This window comes from Thalassophryne amazonica, chromosome 6 (genome assembly GCF_902500255.1).
Source record: "Thalassophryne amazonica chromosome 6, fThaAma1.1, whole genome shotgun sequence".
In the NCBI taxonomy this organism is placed as follows: Eukaryota; Metazoa; Chordata; class Actinopteri; order Batrachoidiformes; family Batrachoididae; genus Thalassophryne; species Thalassophryne amazonica.
Window position 1 is genome coordinate 95,185,769 of NC_047108.1, and position 24,011 is coordinate 95,209,779.

The window sequence follows — 24,011 nt, forward strand, 5'->3', positions numbered from 1 at the left end:
GGGTCTCTTTTCTTTGCAGCCGTGGCCCAACAGAAGCTGATGAGCTTGTAAAGAAAGTAGGCTTTCGCTATGAGGGCACTTACAAATGGGTCAGTCCTCATAGACTTTAAACTGAGATGAGGGAGCAGTAGAGGTAGGGCAGTTTGACAGGTGCAGCAGGGTAAGTGAGACACATCTTGGAGTAGTGCACCATCTTTGCTGTGTCCACTATAAGTACTACGGAGCCTTTTCTATGGATCATACCATTCCACGTAGCAATAGAGCATCAAGAAACAATTTGTATTAAAAGAAAAGTGTGCCTAAGGTATACAAAATTTTTCATTCAGTTTTTACTTTTTTTTTTAAGTAAAGATTTATTTTATATATATATATATATATATATAAATAAATAAATAAATAAATAAAATGGATGTTTTTGTGAATGAACTGTTGCAAAAAATGGTGACATGTCCATGTATGGTAATCCTACAGTGAGGTCTTAATTCTTAATTTGCCAGGATATTGAAGGAATGTGGTTTGTGTGAAACTAGAGCACAGCAACAAAATATCATCATGACCACAGACTGTAAATGTTGTACCAAAGATAGTAACTGAACATAGCCAAGACAAGCACCAATGGCTGTCCAAACCCTCGTCACCAGTGATCGAAATACCTTGATGCCCTTATTGCGTTTATTAATAATTACCAGATTTTTTTTATTTTTGTCTAGAACCAAATATATATTGTTGCTTTATAAAGACAAAATTTATAAATGTTGTTAAATATCAATACTAAAGAAGTCTGAAGTGACATTTTGAACAAGCAAAGCCAGCTTATGTCTTAGTCACATTATTGTTTCATTCCTTTAAAGAGAGCTTAAAGTGCTTATGTTCATTCTGTATACCCAGGCAGCAGCAGTGCGTACTGCACGTCAGCACTGTCTTTGTAATGGTGTAATGTATATTGTTAATTCCGCACCTATAAAGGTGGCTACACTCCTTTAACAATGTGTAATGTATTTCAGGTTTACTTCTGTGTATAGGTGTCATGTGTTAAATGTGAACTGGCTCTTGCTGCTTGAAAACTAGTCATAGCACGTATGCGGTAGGTGTATATTCACTATCTTTCACACAGAGCTTTTATTAAACAAAAATAAATAGTGGTGTTTAGACACCTTTGAAAAGGTGGTTTGGTACAAGCCAACATTCATGGGGGGGGGAATTTTTTTTTTAGCTGATTAAAGAGCATGTATTTGCTGATTACCGTGGTGGTGCCAGTCGTGCAAAGTTTAAACACTGATACAAGTGTTTTTAATTATTCTTGACATCCTGAAACACAGTTTTGCTGTTCTTAGCATCATGCTTCTTAGTGTACATGTTACTCTTTACTATGTTCTGATGACATAAATCCTTAACATTCCTACTGTGGTTCTGTGCAGTTGAAATAAATTGCTAATGTGAGATGGACAAAGTATTGGAGCAAGTGACTTTTGATATTTATTGGAAAGAGAATTTTCAGAATGCATTTCCTGTAATGGAGTGACAAACAGGCAAAGTGGCAAATGGACAGATTTTTTTTTTTTTAGGTTTGTCAAAAAGACAATGGCCAAGATCTAGCAACCAGGTGTTAAAGGCACTTTAAATCATTTTTATGAAAATTAGTTATGAGGTACACTAGTAACAAACAGTACAGACAGGAAATGTGCGACTGCATTAGTAAGACACTTTTGCATACATATTAAACGATAAATGAGGTATTCCACCTTAATTACATTACTGATGGACAGGTTGCATTTCACTGGATGGCAACATTAAATATTGAATGATGATACTTCATTCTACTCAACTGTCAAACTGTTCAAAAAAAATCTGAATACATGATTTTTGGTTATGTGACAACCAAAAATCATGTCACTGCTTAAATGTTTTTCTAGAGCATTAATATACATTTAATCTTGATCATGTGACAGACATTAAGCTCAGTTATGTAAAACTGGAATGATGTATTCAGAACAACACTACATCCAGTATTTAGTATAGATGTTCTCGTGCTGTTCTTCATTTTACATTATTGGCCTGAATATAAGACTGTATGACTTTCTTGGAAATACATCAGAAAAAAAGGAGAAGGGGATCTTATACAACCCCTGGCAAAAATTATGGAATCACCGCCCTCGGAGGATGTTCATTCAGTTGTTTAATTTTGTAGAAAAAAAAGCAGATCACAGACATGACACAAAACTAAAGTCATTTCAAATGGCAACTTTTTGGCTTTAAGAAACACTATAAGAAATCAAGAAAAAAAGATTGTGGCAGTCAGTAACTGTTACTTTTTTAGACCAAGCAGAGGAAAAAATTATGGAATCACCCTGTAAATTTTCATCCCCAAAACTAACACCTGCATCATATCAGATCTGCTCGTTAGTCTGCATCTAAAAAGGAGTGATCACACCTTGGAGAGCTGTTGCATGAAGTGGACTGACATGAATCATGGCTCCAACACGAGAGATGTCAATTGAAACAAAGGAGAGGATTATCAAACTCTTAAAAGAGGGTAAATCACGCAATGTTGCAAAAGATGTTTGTTCAGTCAGCTGTGTCTAAACTCTGGACCAAATACAAACATGGGAAGGTTGTTAAAGGCAAACATACTGGTAGACCAAGGAAGACATCAAAGCGTCAAGACAGAAAACTTAAAGCAATAAGTCTCAAAAATTGAAAAATGCACAACAAAACAAATGAACGAATGGGAGGAAACTGGAGTCAACGTCTGTGACTGAACTGTAAGAAACCGCCTAAAGGAAATGGGATTTACATACAGAAAAGCTAAACAAAAGCCATCATTAACACCTAAACAGAAAAAAAACAAGGTTACAATGGGCTAAGGAAAAGCAATCGTGGACTGTGGATGACTGGATGAAAGTCAAATTCATTGATGAATCTCGAATCTGCATTGGGCAAGGTGATGATGCTGGAACTTGTTTGGTGCCATTCCAATGAGATTTATAAAGATGACTGCCTGAAGAGAACATGTAAATTTCCACAGTCATTGATGATATGGGGCTGCATGTCAGGTAAAGGCACTGGGGAGATGGCTGTCATTACATCATCAATAAATGCACAATTTTGGACAATTGAAAGGATGTTTGGGGATGATTAAATCATTTTTCAAGACGATAATGCATCTTGCCATAGAGCAAAAACTGTGAAAACATTCCTTGCAAAAAGACGCATAGGGTCAATGTCATGGCATAGGGTCAATGTCAACGAGCAGATCTGATTTGATGCAGGTGTTAGTTTGGGGGATGAAAATTTACAGGGTGATTCCATAATTTATTCCTCAGAATTGAGTGAGTCCATTCCCCCCCCTGCTTGGTCTAAAAAAGTAACCATTACTGACTGCCACAATTATTTTTCCTGATTTCTTATAGTGTTTCTTAAAGCCAGAAAGTTGCCATTTGAAATGACTTTAGTTTTGTGTCATGTCTGTGATCTGCTTTTTTTTCTACAAAATTAAACAACTGAATGAACATCCTCCGAGGCCGGTGATTCCATAATTTTTGCCAGGGGTTGTATTCAGCAGCCATATACAGCCACAACAGTAGGTCTTTTTGTTGCTACCCCAGACAGACAGTGAAAGACACACACAGAACTCCTGGCAGGTTCCCACTCTCACTGTGAAAACATTAAGGTGAAGCATTTCTTGGACGAATCTTACTTCTTGTGGGCGGCACAGTGGATTAGTGGTTAGCACTGTTGCCTCACAGCAAGAACAATATGGGATCATTTCTCATCTGTGGCCTTTCTGTGTGGAGTTGACATGTTCTCCCTGTGTTTGTGTGCTCCCACAGGGTCTCCGGCTTCCTCCCACATCCAAAGACATGCAGGTTAGGTGATTGGAAACTTTAAATTGTCCACAGGTGTGTGTGTGCACACATGGGTTTGAATGTTTGTCTATGTGGCCCTGTGACAGACTGGCATCCTATCCAGAGTGTACTGTGCCTCAGATCCTATGACTGCTGGGGTAGGCTCCAGCACCCCTGATCCTTAATTGCAGTAAGGGGGTATACCTTACCTCTCTTACCTCTTGTAGGACCTCACATCACTTTATACATAAATAAAAAGATTTTATACATTGTATTTTAGACATGCACGATTACTATAAAAAATTGGTAACTGTGCAGCACTAATACCCACTTCACCTAGTAGTGAAATCTAGTCCCTACCCTTTTTTCTCCCTTCGGCTCTGTATTGATTGCTTTTCTGGAGTCCAATCTAGAACTTTAATCCTTGCTTTGGTCAGTTGATCTCGTGAGCCAAGGTAGACCAGTTTACTGCACTACTACTTTAGGCAGTCAGACCTGCCCCAAACCCATTAGCCCCCCCATATAAAAAAAGTTTTGTCTTCAGAAAGCTGGGGGGGAGGGTTCATCACATAATCAGGGGCATCTTATATTCAGGCCAAGCATAACAATAATAAAAGTAAGCTTCAGACACAAGAAATGGCTTGACATGACTTCACTGCGTTAAGGACAGGAACAGGGATTGATGGTATGTTCAATCTGAAGTCAGGGAAAAGCATTCAGTAGTTGAGGATGGAGAGAGTTGTGGTGCACCATAGAGTTGCAGCAGCATGTAACTAACTGAACACTGCAATTTGATGGTGCAGGAAGGATGGTTGAGTGTGAAGATAAGTTGGGGTTTGAGTACCACCTTGTATGCATAAGCAAGGCCACAGTGTCAAGAGTATGGCTCAGGTTTTCCCCAGTGTGAGACCATAGCATGTATGATTATAGTACAGTTCAGCAAATATGTTCTCTGCCAAATATAGGGAAAATCAGCATTAGTCACTGAATAAAACAACAGAAAACTGGGAAGTGTAGAGTTATCTTCACCCACAAAGTTTAAATGGGATATAAATCAATTAAATAGGATACAGCCTTGTATTAGCTATTCATTAAAATTTATATTAAATTTTATATTTTTTGTCTCTGGCCCAAATCTTTCAGTTAAAAAAGGGGCCAACATGTTATGTTTTTACTTTTTCCATTTCATGTAAATGATTGTAAGACTAAGGTAAACAAATTACAGCTGAACGTACAACTGTTACATAACCTAGGTGAGGCAGGAAAATTAATTCCACTGGTTGGAGCCACGTTGTGTGGAGTGAGTGGTCACCCCTATCCATTTCTGACAAGGACAGGAGAAGTGGTGTTCATGATTTAGAAGGCACTTGGTCTGCTTTTACATGTGCTCTGGATGGTTCTGCAAACAGCTTATGAACTCTTTGACTGGATGGCCCTCATAGCAGATCTGATATACAGCAGTAAACAGTGGAAACCTAGAGGAAGGTAATATTGTTGAAAGTCTTAACTCATGAAAAATACTGGTTCTTAATCTTAAATTTTATGTTTGTGATTAACTTACTTGTCAACTAGGTTTTTGTGCTTGAGGATGACATGGATTTCAGCTGCTGTCGCTGGTCCTTGTAGCTTCTGGCCATTCAGCATCTGTTTCTCCAGTTCCTCGATAGACTAGGAGAGATGAAATCCCAATGTCCTGTTTGGTTCCTTAACCAAACATGCAAACAAGGTTTTAAAAATAACCTCACCTTCCCAGTCTTGACAAAAGCTTCAGCTACTCTGCGGTTGCGGCCACCGTAGCAGGTTGTGATTACGTCGGCCACCCCACAGCTTTCTAGGAATGTTGCAGAAGAGACTGTTCCAGCGGTACAGAAGATTCGTGCAAAGGCGATCATTTCCATCAGGCCCAGCCGGATGACTGCTGCCTTAGTGTTGTCCCCAAAACCCAAACCATCACAGAACCCTGCCCCAACTGCAACGATGTTCTAATGAACAGACAAAGAGCAAATGCCAAATAAATGTACCTGCACCACCATTTAGCAACTCTACAGTAATTGTCAATGATTGGTGATAGTTACAGTACTAGGCTAATGTTCTTAGATAAGCTTTATTTCCCCTCGTGTGTCAATGCAGAAAGTCTAAACTTTACAAGCATTTTTACACCCGCAAGAACCACTCATGAACAAACTTGTTCATTGCGGGTTGGTATGAGTGATTAAGAGAAACTTTTTTTTTAGCTTTTATTTTATTTATTTAGGTACAAACAAAATTCACGAGTGGTCCAGACCTGAATGTACAATTAGTCTGTCATTTAAACCAGTTTGCAGCTATGGTCTTTTTTTTTTTATAAAATCCTTCTGTCACCCATTTAAAAAAAAAAAAGTACAAAGTTCTTTTCAAATAAGCACTTTCTCTATAAAGTTAAAAAAAAAAAAAAAAAAAAAAAAAAAAAAAAAAAAAAAAAGCAAGGCTAACTTATAAACACTGTTCACAAAATACTTAATTTTTTTTAAAACTTGTTTGACTGGTCCTGCAACTTGTATTTCCGAGAATTATTTTAAAATGCTGCATCTCTGACCACAAGATGGCACAGTCTACATACATGACGAGTTGTTCCTGCATAATGATCTGAAGGAGGTATTGTTTGATCCACACTCTGGTGTAGGAGGTGACTGTAACACACTCTTAAGCTGGATGCAAACTGCTGTAAAACAATATCTAAAGAGAATGGTGTGCTGGGTCTTGGACAATAAATGAAATTAAATCTTGCTCTTGAATAAAGAGGGAATAAACGTCATACTACTTGGCTCGCAATTTATTTGCACCTTGTGGGGTAGCCAGACTACAGCTAGGCTAAGGTAAGGCTAACTATACGAGGTCTGTTAGAAAACTATCCAACCTTTTTATTTTTTTAAAAAACTATATGGATTTGAATCGTGTGCTTGCGTTACTGGACGTGCTGTTTGTTGTGTGCCATGAGCGGCTCCGTCCCGAGGCGCGAATTCCTCCGCACGTCTTTCATTAGAAAATCTGTAACAGTGGAATGTGCCGCAAAAGTGCTGATGTACACCTCTTCCACAATTTCTCTGGAAGTCAGACGATGTCCCGGATCAACACAGCCTTCACTTTGGAAATGATCTGGTCGTTTCAGCCTGTCAATGGCCGCTCGGAGCGCAGCGCGCCCTGCGCCGCTGTGGGCCGTCTTTAATCTGGTTGTAATGATCCTTAATCTGTGTGACGCCCAGAGTATCTTCACTGAAAGCCATCTGAATCATCTGAATGGTTTCCACCTGGCTGTCTCTCACAGTTTCTGGAAAAATTTGCTTCAGCGCTGCTCCAATCGCTCAGCCATTTTCCTGACAATGAAAATCCGATGAGGGGTGTGGACCAGTGCTCACTCAAAGCCTGCCCACAGGCGAATGATGCAACCGACAGGCGTGAAAAAACTCACGCATGCGCACAAAGGTTCAAGCTTGGCTGATGCAAGCGCACATGATTCAAATCCATATAGTTTTTTAAAAAAATTAAAAGGTCGGATAGTTTTCTAACAGACCTCGTATTCTTGTAAAAATGTATTACCAATTTAAAATGTTGACTTAAGTTTTGTGACGCAGACATGCACTTTGATACTTTTGTCTGTACAATGGGAACCAGAAGTGCGTTACTGCCAAGTTTGTGCCTCGTACAACAATGTTAATTAGCCTGTTAGCTGCCATTTGCTACTGCAGTGTTTGCAAATGGAAAAGGTACAGAAAAAGGTACAGGACGCAGCCGCCGCGACGCTCCGCCACAGGAAAAACACCTCTGTTGAAAGCCTTAAGGACAAGATGGAACTTGTCCTGCCTGTTAAACAATTTCTCATATACTCACTCCACTGAAAGCCATCAAAAGCCGCCTGGATTTTACAAATGGTTATCAACACGGAGGTGTTTTTCCTGTGCCGCCGCACCGCGTCGGCTGCGTCCCGACGCGCGGATCCGTCCGCACGTCTTTCATTAAAAAAAATCTCCTTTAACAGTGGAATATCCGGATAAAATGCTGAAACCGACTTCTTCTGAAACTTCTCTGTTCTCTCACGACGTCCTGGATCAGTAGAGCCTGAAATGTGGAGGTTTTCAGCTTGAACAGGCTGATGACGCCGCCTGAGAGTGCTGCGCGACGTCTCGCACCGTGAAAAGTCCTTAAAGCGACAGAATCACCTCAAAATCTCTCATCAGCCGTTAAAATTTTCACTGAAAACCAGCTTAATTTTTCGAACCGTGTCCACTTCGATGTGTCTCACAGGTTTAGAAAAAATTTTGATCAAACAACGCACCAGTCTCTCAGCAACTTCTCAGACAAAGGAATTCCGACGAGGGGCTGGATGACTCCTCCCACAAGGAGTGCTCACAGGCGAATGACGTCACCGACAGGCGTGGAAAAACTCACGCATGCGCACGAGGATTCAAGCATGTCTGACGTAAAAACATATGAATGAAATCCATATAGTTTTTGAAAAAAATAAAAAGGACCGTTACTTTATTGACAGCCCTCGTATTTTGGAATAAGGCTGTAACATAATGTGTGGAAAAGGTGCAGCGCTGTGAAAACTTTCTGGATGCACTGTACATATATAAATAGTCAGACAGGTCCATGTGTTGGATGATTGAGCAGAAAAAAAAAAAAGATGGCTTCTTTTTCCCCATCCCAGGAATATTGTAAAAAATATGCACATTAGTCTTGGAAGTTTGTGGTCTGGGTGATTCTTAGACTACGGGCACTTATGTCCTTTGATCATATTGTATGAAAAACAGAAAAAAGGGGACATTTCACACTTTTATAGTTATCTTTACAATGAAAGTGTTTTAAGAAATTTGTTCTAGTAGTCTATGATGAGTTTTTCACCTTTTTTCAGCATCATTATATGCAAATATTGCCGTTTTGTGCGTGTCCCACACCCAGACTTTTGATCTTCAATGATAAAAATGAATGGTAAAGAAACGTTTTTTCTAATGTTTTACAATATCTCTGAATAAAATCAGTAAAATAAAACATAATTGGGGTATTCACTGTCATACAACTGTTGTGATTTTTTTTTTTTTTTTTTTAAACAAAATGTAGTTGTCCCACACTATTGCCGTAATTTCCACCACACCACTGTAATGTCCCTAAACAGTTTGTATGAAAGATTGTTTGGGTAGTTTCTATGGAGATAAACAGTGACATCAGATCACATGTATATAGCACCAAATCACAACAAACAGTTGCCCCAAGGCGCTTTATATTGTTAGGCAATGGTGTGGTGGAAATTACATTTACAAGGCCAATAGTCCCCGTAGTTAAAGAATCACCCGTCTACACATGCAGCCATGTTTTGTACTGAAATCTCACCTTCAGGGCTCCACAGATTTCCACTACGTCAGACTCCTCGACTACTGTCACTCTGAAGTTGTTGGTCTGCATGAGCTCCTTCAGAAGAGCCCCGTGGGTTTTGTTCTTACATCCTGCAAACAGAAAAAGGCAGCTAGGGTTACTGTTCCCATCTATGAAAAAGTCACATTTCTAACCACTGCCATTCAAATCGGTAATTAAAGTGAAAGCAATGCCTCAAACCCTAACTGCTCCAGTAGAGCCATAACAACCAGACCCGTGACTGTAGTGTGTAGCCTGTTTTTGTGGAACTGTGTAATCATTGCATAGACATGAGGGTGATTCTATTGGCCTTGTAAATGTAATTTCCACCACACCATTGCCTTACAATATAAAGCGCCTTGGGGCAACTGTTTGTGATTTGGCGCTATATACATGTGCTCTGATGTCACTGTTTATCTCCATAGAAACTACCCAAACAATCTTTCATACAAACTGTTTAAAGGGACATTACAGTGTTGTGGTGGAAATTACGGCAATAGTGTGGAACAACTACATTTTGTTTAAAAAAAAATCACAACAGTTGTATGACATTGAATACCCCAGTTATGTTTTTATTATTTTACTGATATTTTAAAACATTAGAAAAAATGTTTACCATTCATTTTTATCATTGAAGATCAAAAGTCTGGGTGTGGGACAAGCAATATTTGCATATAATGATGCTGAAAAAAGATGAAAAAGTCATCACAGACTACTAGAACAAATTTCTTAACACACTTTCATTGTAAAGATAACTAGAAAAGTGTGAAATTTCCCCTTTTTTCTGTTTTTCATACAATATGATCAAAGGACATAATAAGTGCCCGTAGTCTAAGAATCACCCATGAGTGTTTGTTTCTCAGTGTCGAATTAAAATTTTCCATTTCTGATCCAACAAATCAGGGAACATGATAATCTCAAAGAAAATGACTGGAAATCACACCATCTAATGAGGACACATTCTGTACAGATGAAAAACAGCATGGCTTTCTTTTGACTTCATCATACAACTTATACCAATCCACAACAAATATTCTGATGAATATAAACTTTAGATCATCTCTCTAACCCTACTGGTTGTGGAGACATTGTAGAAAACATTTTTTGCAGCACATTTGTATTGACTTCTCTCTGATACACTACAAAAGGTTAATCATCTTCCCTTCTATTCTCACTTACTCATATCTCACTGGGACAAATACTCAATTCTAAAAAATGATCATTTAATCAAAGTTTATACAAGCGATATGTGTGCGCGCGCGTGTATTGGTACCATATCATGAACAAAAGTGGATGGAAAACAAAAGTCACGATGGATAAATACAGAAATAGTGGATTTTTTTTTTTTAAATAGTTGCACTAAAAGAATAAAACACCACTTAACTAGCTATAGGAGAGTTAGTTTTCCCTGCAATGACATTTATTACATACAGCTCTGAGCTTCAGCCTAATAAAATTAATAAAGCTCATCGCAACAACACCTAAAACTATTCACAAGTAGACCTAATAAATGTCTTAAAATAGTTTGTCCAACACAGAAGTCAACATATGGCTTCACATGTTGAGTTAATAAGCCACTTATTATCTTTGCCTATATGCTGGAAAAAGGGAGAGAACTTCAAATTATTGTTCATTACTTCCCATTTCAATCACACTCACAGGTGAAATGTTCGTCCACAGCCTGTGAACTGCCAATTTGCGCAGTTTATAGCTGCACATGAAGGTTTTTTTTTTAAAACAAAATTACAAAGAATAAAGTTGTGTGTGCCTCATTAAAGATCAATAGAAAAGAGCGTTCAGGAGTGGGACATCGGAGTGGTAATATGGCGGCCGGTTTGCTTCAAAAATATTGGCCAATGAGCTATCCAGTAATTATAGAGATCAGGGGTGTCATTACATGATCACTTCTGGATGTCTGTAGTTTTAACAGCTTCAGTCATGTTCAAACAGCTTTAAACAGGGTCCTAGTGAGTACAGCTTGATACCTGTTTGTGTTCCATCAGGTTAAAAATTTGACGCCAAAAGCAGCAGTTTTTTCTTTTTTTTTTTTTTTTTTTTGCAGTTACAGAACTATTTTTTTCCTTTTCTTTTTATTGTTGTTTATGCACCAATGACACCAGGTCAAATTCCTTGTATGTGAGAACTTACTTTGCAATAAATTCAATTCTGATTCCGAGTTCTGACTATGAACGCAGCCACGCGCAGCTTTACTTATGTTTGAGTGGGTTGCCAGCTCTGCGCTTTATGAGCCAGCCAGTTGCCAGCTCTGCATTTTATAAAAGAGCCTGATAGGAGGCAAGGTGGACAAAGCAGTTTCACCCCGTTTTTGCTTTTTCTTTTTTTTCTGGCTCGTGGGTGATCGTAACAGAACAGTGTCCTGTAGAATAGGGGTTTAACTATGTAACCACTGTTTCTGTAGTGAACAATGAGCTGAAGCTGAGAATCAGAATTTTCCACCAGCACTTTCTACACATACACTGTTAATGACTATGATACTATGGATGAGCTGTTAAGCATGCGCTTTTGCCATCACCTTGTAAGTTTCCAAAATAAGACATCTAGTGATGACAAACTGATTAACATTTGGTGAACTTTGATGCACCAGATCTATCTAAAAAACAACTTTCTTTTGCTTTTGTAATATAGCATATGCCTTTCTGCCACCTGTTGGACATGTCTGGAAGAGTTGCAGGGAATAAAACCATCACATGCACGTTTGGAAATCAGGAGCAGGTGTAGTTGCTGCCTCAGTGACCACCACTGCTTATATACGAGGATAAGTGACAGACTTTGCATGTACCTTTACCATTTACGTCCCACCTGGCACTCAGACACATTCAAGCGTACACTCAACGAAACTTTGTATGAATATAAGGTCATGTCGAAAAGGATGGCATTCATGCATTATGAACAAATTAATTTTATATACTCAAAATTATTAAAACACAGTATCAGAGGAACACAATGTGTCAGAACAAAGGACGGAGGCTAAATTATCCACCAGATTAACCTAGTATGTAGGAGGTTTGTGGAGGCGTTGGCATAGTCCAGTGACCACAGAATGAATTCACATAGCTCAGAACAACAACACGCTACAGATACATTTCTCTATGACCAAAAAAAAAAACAAAAACAGATTTGTGCAAAGTTTGTGGGATGGTACAAGAAGCTTTTTGTTCTCCTTCCCCTTATTGCTGTACCATCATGCTACTTAGTGAGTGGTAAAAAAAAAAATTACATCACTCCTAAAAATGTCTGCATGATTTTGAAAGTCGTTTTGCTACACCAAGTCTATTGAGAAACAGAGTTAAATTTTCTTCATCTCCATGACAGGAACCTTGAAGGCAACTGTTGCAGGTCACAAGTTTAGCAACTCTGTCTTAATGCCACGTATACCCATCAATAAATGTCAACATCCAAAACAGAGAATAAAAAAAAGTAATCCTACTAACCGATGGTAGTCTCACAAAACTTCTCATCAGCAACCTCGTTAGCAATGTTAGCCCCCATCAGCACACTCATGTCGATACCAAGCTTCTCCTGTATCACATCAGAGATGAGTTTGAGTCCGTCAGGCCCCTCGTCAACACCCTGGTGGGAAAGAAACCACACACACTTTCATAAGCTACACTGGGGAAAATAAGTATTTGACCCTCTGTCAGTTTTACAGGTTTTCCCACCTACAAAGAATGGAGAGGTCTGTAATTTTTATCATAGATACACTTCAATTGTGAGAGACAGAATCTTAAAAAAAAAAAAAAAAAAAAAAAAAAAAATCCAGAAAATCACATTGTATGATTTTTAAATAATTAATTTGCATTTTATTGCATAAAATAAGTATTTGACCCCCTACCAACCAGCAAGAATTCTGGCTCACACAGACCTGTTCATTCTTCTTTAAGAAGCTCTCTTATTCTGCACTCTTTACCTGTATTAATGGCACCTGTTTGAACTTGTTACCTGTATAAAGACACCTGTTCACACACTCAATCACACTCCAACCTGTCCACCATAGCCAAGACCAAAGAGCTGTCTAAGGACACCAGGGACAAAACTTTAGACCTGCACAAGGCTGGGATGGACTGCAGGACAACAGGCAAGCAGCTTGGTACAACCCCTGGCAATAATTATGGAAACACCGGCCTCGGAGGATGTTTATTCAGTTGTTTAATTTTGTAGAAAAAAAGAAGATCACAGACATGACACAAAACTAAAGTCATTTCAAATGGCAACTTTCTGGCTTTAAGAAACACTATAAGAAATCAGGAAAAATAATTGTAAAAAGGAGTGATCACACCTTGGAAAGCTGTTGCACCAAGTGGACTGACATGAATCATGGCTCCAACACGAGAGATGTCAATTGAAACAAAGGAGAGGATTATCAAACTCTTAAAAGAGGGTAAATCATCACACAATGTTGCAAAAGATGTTGGTTGTTCACAGTCAGCTGTGGCTAAACTCTGGACCAAATACAAACAACATGGGAAGGTTGTTAAAGGCAAACATACTGGTAGACCAAGGAAGACATCAAAGCGTCAAGACAGAAAACTTAAAGCAATATGTCTGAAAAATCAAAAATGCACAACAAAACAAATGAGGAACGAATGGGAGGAAACTGGAGTCAACGTCTGTGACTGAACTGTAAGAAACCGCCTAAAGGAAATGGGATTTACATACAGAAAAGCTAAACGAAAGCCATCATTAACACCTAAACAGAAAAAAACAAGGTTACAATGGGCTAAGGAAAAGCAATCGTGGACTGTGGATGACTGGATGAAAGTCAAATTCAGTGATGAATCTCGAATCTGCATTGGGCAAGGTGATGATGCTGGAACTTGTTTGGTGCCGTTCCAATGAGATTTATAAAGATGACTGCCTGAAGAGAACATGTAAATTTCCACAGTCATTGATGATATGGGGCTGCATGTCAGGTAAAGGCACTGGGGAGATGGCTGTCATTACATCATCAATAAATGCGCAAGTTTACGTTGATATTTTGGACACTTATCCCATCAATTGAAAGGATGTTTGGGGATGATGAAATTATTTTTAAAGATGATAATGCATCTTGCCATAGAGCAAAAAACTGTGAAAACATTCCTTGCAAAAAGACACATAAGGTCAATGTCATGGCCTGCAAATAGTCTGGATCTTAATCCAATTGAAAATCTTTGGTGGAAGTTGAAGAAAATGGTCCATGACAAGGCTCCAACCTGCAAAGCTGATGTGGCAACAGCAATCAGATAAAGTTGGAGCCAGATTGATGAAGAGTAATGTTGTAATGTTTGTCACTCATTAAGTCCATGCCTCAGAGACTGCAAACTGTTATAAAAGCCAGAGGTGGTGCAACAAAATACTAGTGATGTGTTGGAGCATTCTTTTGGTTTTCATGATTCCATAATTTTTTCCTCAGAATTGAGTGATTCCATATGTTTTTCCCTCTGCTTGGTCTAAAAAAGTAACCGTTACTGACTGCCACAATATTTTTTCCTGATTTCTTATAGTGTTTCTTAAAGCCAGAAAGTTGCCATTTGAAATGACTAGTTTTGTGTCATGTCTGTGATCTGCTTTTTTTCTACAAAATTAAACAACTGAATGAACATCCTCCGAGGTCGGTGATTCCATAATTTTTGCCAGGGGTTGTAGAAGACAACTGTTATGATTATTTATTAGAAAGTAGAAGAAACACAAGATGACTGTCAATCTCCCTCGGTCTGGGATTCCATGCAAGATCTCACTTTGTGGGATAAGGATAATTCTGAGAAAGCTCAGAACTACACAGGAGGACCTGGTCAATGACCTGAAGAGAGCTGGGGCCACAGTCACAAAGATTACATTAGTAACACATGATGCTGTCATGATTTAAAATCCTGCAGGGCAGCAAGATCCCCCTGCTCAAGCCAGCACATGTCCAGGCCCGTTTGAAGTTCACCAGTGACCATCTGGATGATCCAGAGGAGGCATGGGAGAAGGTCATGTGGTCAGATGAGACCAAAATACAGCTTTTTGGAATCAACTCCACTTACCATGTTTAGAGGATGAGAACAACCCCAAGAAAACCATCCCAACCGTGAAGCATGGGGGTGGAAACATCATACTCTGGGGGTACTCTTCTGCAAAGGGAACAGGACGACTGCACCGTATTGAAGGGAGGATGGATGGGGTCATGTATTGTGAGATTTTGGCAAACAACCTCCTTCCCTCAGTAAGAGCACTGAAGATGGGTCATGGCTGGGTCTTCCAGCATGACAGTGACCCCAAACACACAGCCAGGGCAACTTAGGAAGGTCTCCGTAAGAAGCATTTCAAGGTCCTGGAGTGGCCTGGCCAGTCTCCAGATGTGAACTCAATAGAAAATCTTTGGAGGGAGCTGAAACTCCAAACCTGAAAGATTTGGAGAAGATCTGTATGGAGGAGTGGACCAAAATCCCTGCTGCAGTGTGTGAAAACTTGGTCAAGAACTCCAGGAAACGTCTGACCTATGTAATGGCAGACAAATGTTTCTGTACCAATTGTTAAGCTCTGTTTTTCTAGGGGGTCAAATATTTATTTTATGCAATAAAATGCAAATTAATTATTTAAAAATCATACAATGTGATTTTCTGGATTTTTTTTTTTTAAGATTCTGTCTCTCACAGTTGAAGTGTACCTATGATAAAAATTACAGACCTCTCCATTCTTTGTAGATGGGAAAACCTGCAAAACTGACAGGGGGTCAAATACTTATTTTCACCACTGTAGCTTGTACCCATTCCACTTAAGAGTTGGGTAATATTAAAACAATATTTGCCGACATTTTCATTTCAGTTAATGTGGATGTTGCATAACCCAAGCCAGGGTTTCTGTTGTATTTCATGACTTAAATTAAAAACTTCCCTTCTACACCTTCAGAACATGAGAAATGAGAGTTGTATGAACTGCAAACAAATATAAAAATTCCATTTTGCCAACATAAACTAAAATAATACTGGAACCACAAGGCACAAGACATATTTCTGTTTACTCAGATTAATATTTTTTTTTTAAAATATTTATTTGCATGCAAAGGTCCCACTGTGTGCTCAGAAAAGTGGAACAAGTATAATCCCATATGCGTTCATGTGAATGGAGAGTGATGAAAACAGACAGACCAGCCCGACACGCTGCTCGTGCTGTTAAGAAGCAGCCTGTGAAGCCAGATGCAAGTCGTAGTCAAGCATGGCAATACTTAGAAAGAAATATCAGGAAGAAGAGCATGAAATATGCACACTGATCTCACTATAATCATCAAATCAGTGAGTGTGAGCTGTGCCAACTGAGGGCTGAAGAGTTCATTGAGTTCCAGGGATGGGAACACACACAAAAACAAAAACCTGACTTTCAACAAGGGGTATTTATCCTAAAAGCACTATAAAAAAAAGTTATTTTTACCCTCTCACCATACAATGTAGAATCTTTTTTTTAAGGATTTTGAAGTTATAGTATAAACTTGTGGCTTTTAAATAATTTTTATGTCATTACCAGTGGCTATTTTTATTCACTAGTAATGTACATATTAAATCCTAAGAATTAAACTGTATTTTAATTTTTTTTTTTTTTTTATGGTAAGCAAAGTTAGCTTTTTCCACCTTTTTTTTTTTGCTGATCTGATGTGTGACTTAAAACTGTGATCCAATCCAAAATGAGAGTTTTGTGATCTGTGACACCCACAAATGACTATAATCTGGACTCTTCAGAGGGACAAATATATACACATTTTTTTAAAAAACCCACCTGATTAGTACCAAGCCCAACAAATCTAATGTACTTCTATTCAGTAGTTTTAGAGTGGACAGAGGACAAAAAAAATAACAATAATAAAATCCCTGACAGCAAGTTAAAGCACAAAGAGGAAAGTCCAACCTTGATTAGTGATATCCCCAGTGCATCAGACTTTATCTTGCCTTTGATGGTGTCACACACTTTGCCAATAAACTGATGTGGGATCACAAACACCAGAATGTCTGCATCGCTGGACGCCTCCACCAGATCTGGCACTGCCACCTAGTGGGCAGAGAGGGCAAGAGATGCATCTTCAATCTAATGCATCTTGGAGCTTCTGCAGAAAGTCCAACCTACTGTGGGCAGCATGCAGAAACTGACAACAGATTTTAATTTTCATTATATAAAAAAAAAGGAATAAAGTATCAGAAGCTGTGAAAAGATGCCATTACGAGCTATCAGGACTACTGCTGGTAAAAGCATGTGAAAAGTGCAGCAAAAAATTGAAATAAAAGGTAATTAACATTTGGAGCAAAGCATCAGGTTGAAATGTGAGCCACAGTCAGAGAAAATGGTGAGAAACCAACAGTTTCTTACCACATTTGATGGAAGCTTGTGCCCAGGAAGGTACTTCACATTTTCATGGTCAGTGTTGATAATGTCAGTCAGTTTGCGCCCATTCACCAGCTCCTCATATACCCACATTTTTATGACGTTGTCAAATTTTGGATTCTGAGCAGCATTGGCACCTATTATCTTGGCAATGGCAGAACCCCTGTATTGTCAATAGTTACACATTAGTATAGATTTTTTTTGGGGCGGGGGGGGGGGGGGGGGGGGGGGGGGGGGGGCTGGATATACTTTAGCATGGTCCATCACAAAAATGTCAGTATACATGACAGTGCAAGAATGGATCACAATATAGATTAATAAACAAAAATCTCATTAACAAAAATATCAGTCTCTCATTTAGTTGAACATTTTAAAATATATTATATCAAGAAATAATTATATTAAAATATCCTGTGTGCAAGTGAATTAGTAAAAATGTAATTTATGATTTTGTTGTGAATCCACATCCAGTGATCCATAAACGATATTACATTCAATGGAAAGAAATCCATTACTTATTAACTGCTGCATGAAAGTGAACTATTAACAAGATGTTTAAATTTCCATATCTGTGAAACTGAAGTATTTAGGATTTTCCTGAGGACAGTCTCATGTATGTATATATAATTTCCTTTTAAGTTTTTTTGCAGTCTAGTCCATAAGTATTTGGATACTGACAAAAATTTTAACCATGAAAGCATCAAAGTGTGAATCCTGCATCATCAGTTCATTGTGTCGCCAGTCATGTTTTATGTACGGTGCATCCAGAAAGTATTCACAGCGCTTCACTTCTTCCACACTTTATGTTACAGCCTTATTCCAAAATGTAGTAAATTCATTTCCCCCCTCAAAATCCTACTCACAACACCCCATAATGACAACATGAAAAAAGTTTAATTTATTTAAAAAAATAAACTAAGAAATTGCATGTACAGAAGCATTCATATCCTTTGCTCAATACTTTGTTGAAGCAGCTTTGGCAGCAATTACAGCCTCAAGTCTTCTTGAATAAGATGCCACAAGCTTGGTGCACCAATCTGTGGGCAGTTTTGTCCATTCTTCTTTGCAGCACCTCACAAGCTCCATCAGGTTGGATGGGGAACCTCGGTGCACAGCCATTTTCAGATCTCTCCAGAGATGTTCAATCTGATTCAGGTCTGGGCTCTGGCTGGACCACTCAAGGACATTCACAGAGTTGTTCTGAGATCACTCCTTTGACATATTGGCTGTGTCCTTCGGGTCATTGTCCTGCTGAAAGACGAACCATCGCCCCAGTCTGAGGTCAAGAGCACTCTGGAGCAGGTTCTCATCCAGGATGTCTCTGTACATTGCTGCATTCATCTTTCCTTCAATCCTGACTAGTCTCCCAGTTCCTGCCACTGAGAAATATCCTCACAGCATGATGTTACCACCACGCTTCACTGCAGAGAAGGTTTTGGCTCAGTGATAAGTGGTGACTAGTTTCCTCCAAACAAAGAGTTCAATCTTTGTCTCATCAGAGCAGAGAATTTTGTTTCTCATGGTCAGAGTCCTTCAGGTGCCTTTTGGCAAACTCCAGGCAGGCTGCCATGTGCCTTTGATTAAGGAGTAGTTTCCATCTGGCCACTCTACCATACAGGCCTGATTATTGGGCTGCCGCAGACAAAACAAAATTAATCTATGTTGAAATAAGGCAGTAACATAACAAAATACGGAAGACGTGCAGGGCTGTGAATACCTTCTGGATGCACCATAAACTGGTGGAAACAAGTCTGGAAGTAACCTTAAAGAAAGCAGTCATGGAAGGTGACAGGAGCCGTATTTATGGACAACTGATGTGACTGAAATAGTTGAACATACAGCAGTTTCTGCCTAGAGGAAGAACAGCAGAGGTATTTCTGTGGCATGATTGCTCATCTGCAAGAACATTGGTAAAATTACAAAATAATCACAATGTTCTTTACCAGGAGGATGTAGCGGCCTGTGCACAAGATCATGCAATTCTCGACAGAGAAAACTACAGCAAACTCCATTTAGAAATTTGAAGATTTATTATCAAAGTGCCTTCAGCTTCTGCTTTTTTCATTTGGGGCCACCACAGCAGATTTTAGATGAATCTGCATGTTGATTTGGCACAATCTTCTGCTCCGAAAACAAAACTGCCTTTCATTGTCTGACTACAATGAAACGAATGACAAAATGACAATGACCAAAAAAAAAAAAAAAAAAAAAAAAATCTATATTATATCTTTTCTGCTTTTCTAATGTGATGATTTCAGATTTGAATTAGCTCTTGGGGGGGAAAAAAACACTTGAATTTTTTTTTAAATCAACTAATTCAGCCGATTAATCACTATAGCAGCACAAAAGCCAAATAACACACACATAAAAACATTTTTCTTAATTAAATAAAATAGTTTCTAGCTGATTAAATGTCGAGATTCTCAGAGGAATTTATCTTGAAAAGATCCTTAATCCCCTAGTTGCTCCCAGTGTGTAGTAAGCGCCTTGTGGTTATCAGGATGAATGTGAGGCATTATTGTAAAGCACTCTGAGCATCTGATGCAGATGGAAAAGCCTATATAAATGCAGGTCCATTTACCATTTATTTGCGCCCCCCCCTCAAGAAAAATTTTTTAAATAAAAAATAAAAATCAACGTGCTGATTCATATCAGATCTGCTGTGGTTACCCAAAGTAAAAAAGGGAGAAGCTGACAGGAGTTTGTATATTTCTCCGGAGAAAAGCAGCAGGGAGGCAGTAAAGCGGCTGGAGGTGCTAACGACACAAAGCTAACTAAACATTAGCGGCTTCGTGACCGCAAACATTCACCTGGCAGCAGTACTAATCAGTACTGGTGTTTACTAGTTAACGGGGACAATGTCACATTATTCCCAGTAAGTAAACTGCGACAAATAAAGCCGGATCGTTTTAGACTCTTTGCTAGCAGCGATAAACGGAAAGAACTGGACGGTAAGTCCTATCATCGCACAAATAACAACTTGCCAATTTCCAGAGCCGACGACGCAGACTTTCTTCAGGGCAGCCATCGTGAAACAGCGAACCGTGTGCGCGCTCGACCGACGGTCCGCAGTGAGTTGGTGACACAACGGCAACGCACGGAACCAAATCCGCATCGTTATTGGTCTGTGTGAGGGGAGACACGCCCCGCCCCTCGGCCTGTCACTCATTCATCAGCTGATAAGAGGCGAAAGGTCAAAGTACATAACGACCGGGCAACATGGCAAGCATGGATATCACAATAAAAAATTCAGATTACAATTTATTTTTAATCTACTGATCATTTGTGGATACGTTATAAATGTGTGCACACAGCAGTGTAAATGTGCACAATACTTGTTTGCACAGGATAATGTGTTTCATGCAACAGCAGAATCCTGAGGTGGTTCCAGATCATATAATCTGGTTACTTGGCTGTACTCTTTGTAGATAATGTGTTTCTTTTGACTCCATCAGACAGTGACTGGACACAGGAATGAGGATGAGTTTGAGGAAACTGGGCACATCAGCACCTTCAAATTAAATCAAATCAAAGGATGGATTGTCCCTTCTGGGTCAGGGGAGAATTACTGCTCCAAACAGTGTCGTTCCAGGGTCTCTGGGTTTATTCACGAGCAGGGATAAGATGGAGTGTGAGATCAATAGATGTATCGGTGATGTTCCATTTGCATCTGAGGTCCTGCAGACGCTGTTCTGGACCATCACGATGAAGAAAGAACTGAGCCGGAAGGCAAGGCTTTCAATTTGCCAGTCAACATTCGCTCCTATGATCCAGGGGCAGATCTGGGGGACCAAAAAAAAACTGCCAAATGCTGTTTTTCAACCCTCTATTCAGCAGCAATTGACTCAGCTAATACATTTGCACCAAACCATAGGTGTAGGAGGTGGGGAAGCAGGGGGACCAACTGCCCCCCTGGGCTCGGCAAAATGCTCAGATTCGGGCAGATGGGCTGGGAAATTTGGGCATGGGCCATGTAGACTGTGAATACAGAACAGAATGACCTAAAATGTCAGACTTATTTTCGCAATTAATGTAAACAATCAAACTGCTATTTGGTCACCAATATAATGTAAATATGGGTTTTTAAATATATGGTATTTAAAGAGTCATGAGGGTTTCTGAAATTCGGGCAAATTTGGTGTCGCCCCCCCAAACAGACCCCACCTCCTACGCCTACAGTATATTCTGAATCCTCATGACATGGGGAACAACCTGGTACCATTTTTTAAAGTTGCACTGAAAATTACCCCCAAAATAGCCATTTATGTAAGACCATAGAGTGTTGTACCATGTGCTTTTCATGCTACCACTTCTGTCTGTCCGGGATAAACTCCCAAACTATAATATGTAGCCCTAAAAACTATACATTCTGAACCTCATGACATGGGGAACAACTGGTACCATTTTTAAAAAGTTGAACTGAAAATGACCCCCAAATAGCCGGCTGTGGGTATGACCATTCAGATTCAAATTTCCAGCCCTGTATATGTGTTGGCCATCTCTGTTTGTTTAATCTCTTTCTACAGCACACTCAGCAGAGCACAGCCACAGCACACTCAGCAAACAACATGCTTAGGCTGAGGCTGTGGGGTATGACTAGGCAGAGTCAAAGGTAGTTTTTCATGCACAGACAGAAAATTGTTGAATTTAGGATGGTGTTTAACATGAAAACCTTAATATATTTACATGTAAAAGGCAGTTTAAAAACTATTTTTACATAATACAACGCCTTTAACAAAATTCAAACACATCTGCTTCACTTTGGGACTTACAAATATTTTTAATTGATTTTGTCTGGCATACAGTATTGTGCAAAGGTTTTAGACACATTTGCTTCTCAAATGCTTCATCTCACCTTTTTTAAAAGAACCTTAAAATGTAAGCAGAACATTAAAAAATTCAGAGCACGACCATAGACTGTTCAGTGTGGGTGAAATTCCTTTTAGCTGAGAGATTTGGAAGAAAAGAAGACCTTGTGCATAAGAGCTGGAAAACAAAGACAAGACGGATGTAGGAAGGAATGAAACTAGAGATTCAGCAGTCTGTTCCTGTGAGTTGACACAAACTGAGACAGTTCACTTTATCTTGTTTTCCACAGTATCAGTCAGATTTGAATGCTGCAGAAAAGAATTGTTTTTCACCCTAGTTGAATTCAAATTGCGATACCATTGACGTACTCCCATAATAACACATGCAAACTATTTTCTTTGGCTTATTTTATCCTTATTGAAGCCTAAATTAGTGAATATTAAATTTTTGGGTGTATTATTAATGTAAATTGTCTAAGTGGTTCACCCCTTGTTACACACGTGGACAAAATAGGTGTGCCCCTATATTTTATGTACACATGTTAATATATGGTCAGAAATAAATGTAAACAAAGCAGTTGTGTTTAATCAAAATATTTTTAAAAACTGCCCAAAGTTATTTTTTCAAGAAGAACAAAACAAAATGATTTTATAAAGTGAAACATAAATACTAACTTACAATGAATGCTCAATACAATTATTGGCATCCTTGAAGAATTTACAGTAAATTATCAATTTTAGAGCCAGGTTTCTTTAGACATGCAGGGGATTGATACATGAACATTTCCATAGTCATAAATGCAGAGTATTGAAAAGTATTTACACTGACTTCTGGCTGAATTTAACAATATATGCAGTATTAAGCTTATAGACTCTCCCAAATGTCATACTTTGTTATTGTACAATTTATTTTATTTTATTTGATTTTCTATCTCTTTCTATTTATAATGATAATTGTGTGGACGTTGTTGTGCCCTTGTCTTTGTTGTTACTGTTTGTTAATGTACAAGGTCTATTAGAAAAGTATCCAACCTTATTATTTTTTTCAAAAAACCATATGGATTTGAATCACGTGTGATTGCGTCAGCCAAGCTTGAACCTTCGTGCGCATGCGTGAGTTTTTTCACGCCTGTCGGTTGCGTCATTCGCCTGTGAGCAGGCTTTGAGTGAGGAGTGGTCCAACCCTCTCGTCGTTTTTTTCATTGTTTAGGAATGGCTCAGAGACTGCCCGCTTTGCTTTATCAAATTTTTTCAGAAACTGTGAGGGACATCAAAGTGGACACCATTCGAGAAATTCAGATGGTTTTTGGTGAAACTTTTATGGGCTTCAAAGAGATTACGGAGTGTTACTGTCGCTTTAAGGACGGCCCAGAGCGACTGGTGGTGCACCGTGCTCCGAAGCCGCCACCGACAGGCTGAGTGACCATTTCATTTCTAAACGGATGGCTGTATGGATCCATGGACCATCGTGTGCAATTCTCTGGTTATCACAAGAGCTGGACATCAACCATTTTCCGGCAGATTTCACTTTTAACAAGAGATTTTGTCATGGAAAGCGAGCGGAGGCTTCGCGCGTCACGTTGGAATTCGCTACTGGAGCGAGACAAAACCATCTCCG

At 39.1% G+C, this 24,011-nt stretch overlaps 2 protein-coding genes across 3 annotated transcripts in view; one reads left to right on the forward strand and one right to left on the reverse strand.

Annotated features, from left to right (window-relative positions):
• The window catches only part of LOC117512681 (glucose-6-phosphate 1-dehydrogenase), a 42,262-nt gene extending 41,944 nt beyond the window's left edge, over nt 1-318 (forward strand). For both annotated transcript variants that reach the window (XM_034172841.1, XM_034172840.1), the window contains exon 13: nt 20-318. In XM_034172841.1, coding sequence (XP_034028732.1) covers nt 20-110 — 91 coding nt within the window. In that variant the 3' untranslated portion in view covers nt 111-318. The remainder of the gene's footprint in view (nt 1-19) is intronic.
• A 4,701-nt stretch (nt 319-5,019) lies between these two features.
• LOC117512682 (glycerol-3-phosphate dehydrogenase [NAD(+)], cytoplasmic) lies at nt 5,020-20,717 on the reverse strand. Its single transcript, XM_034172842.1, has 8 exons — nt 20,570-20,717; nt 17,571-17,748; nt 17,115-17,255; nt 12,686-12,824; nt 9,213-9,325; nt 5,591-5,827; nt 5,407-5,513; nt 5,020-5,320 (listed from the first exon to the last, which is right to left on the reverse strand). Exons 1-8 carry the CDS (start codon nt 20,698-20,700, stop codon nt 5,224-5,226), a joined length of 1,143 nt encoding a protein of 380 aa, XP_034028733.1. The 5' UTR covers nt 20,701-20,717; the 3' UTR covers nt 5,020-5,223.
• Between the last annotated feature and the right edge of the window lie 3,294 nt (nt 20,718-24,011).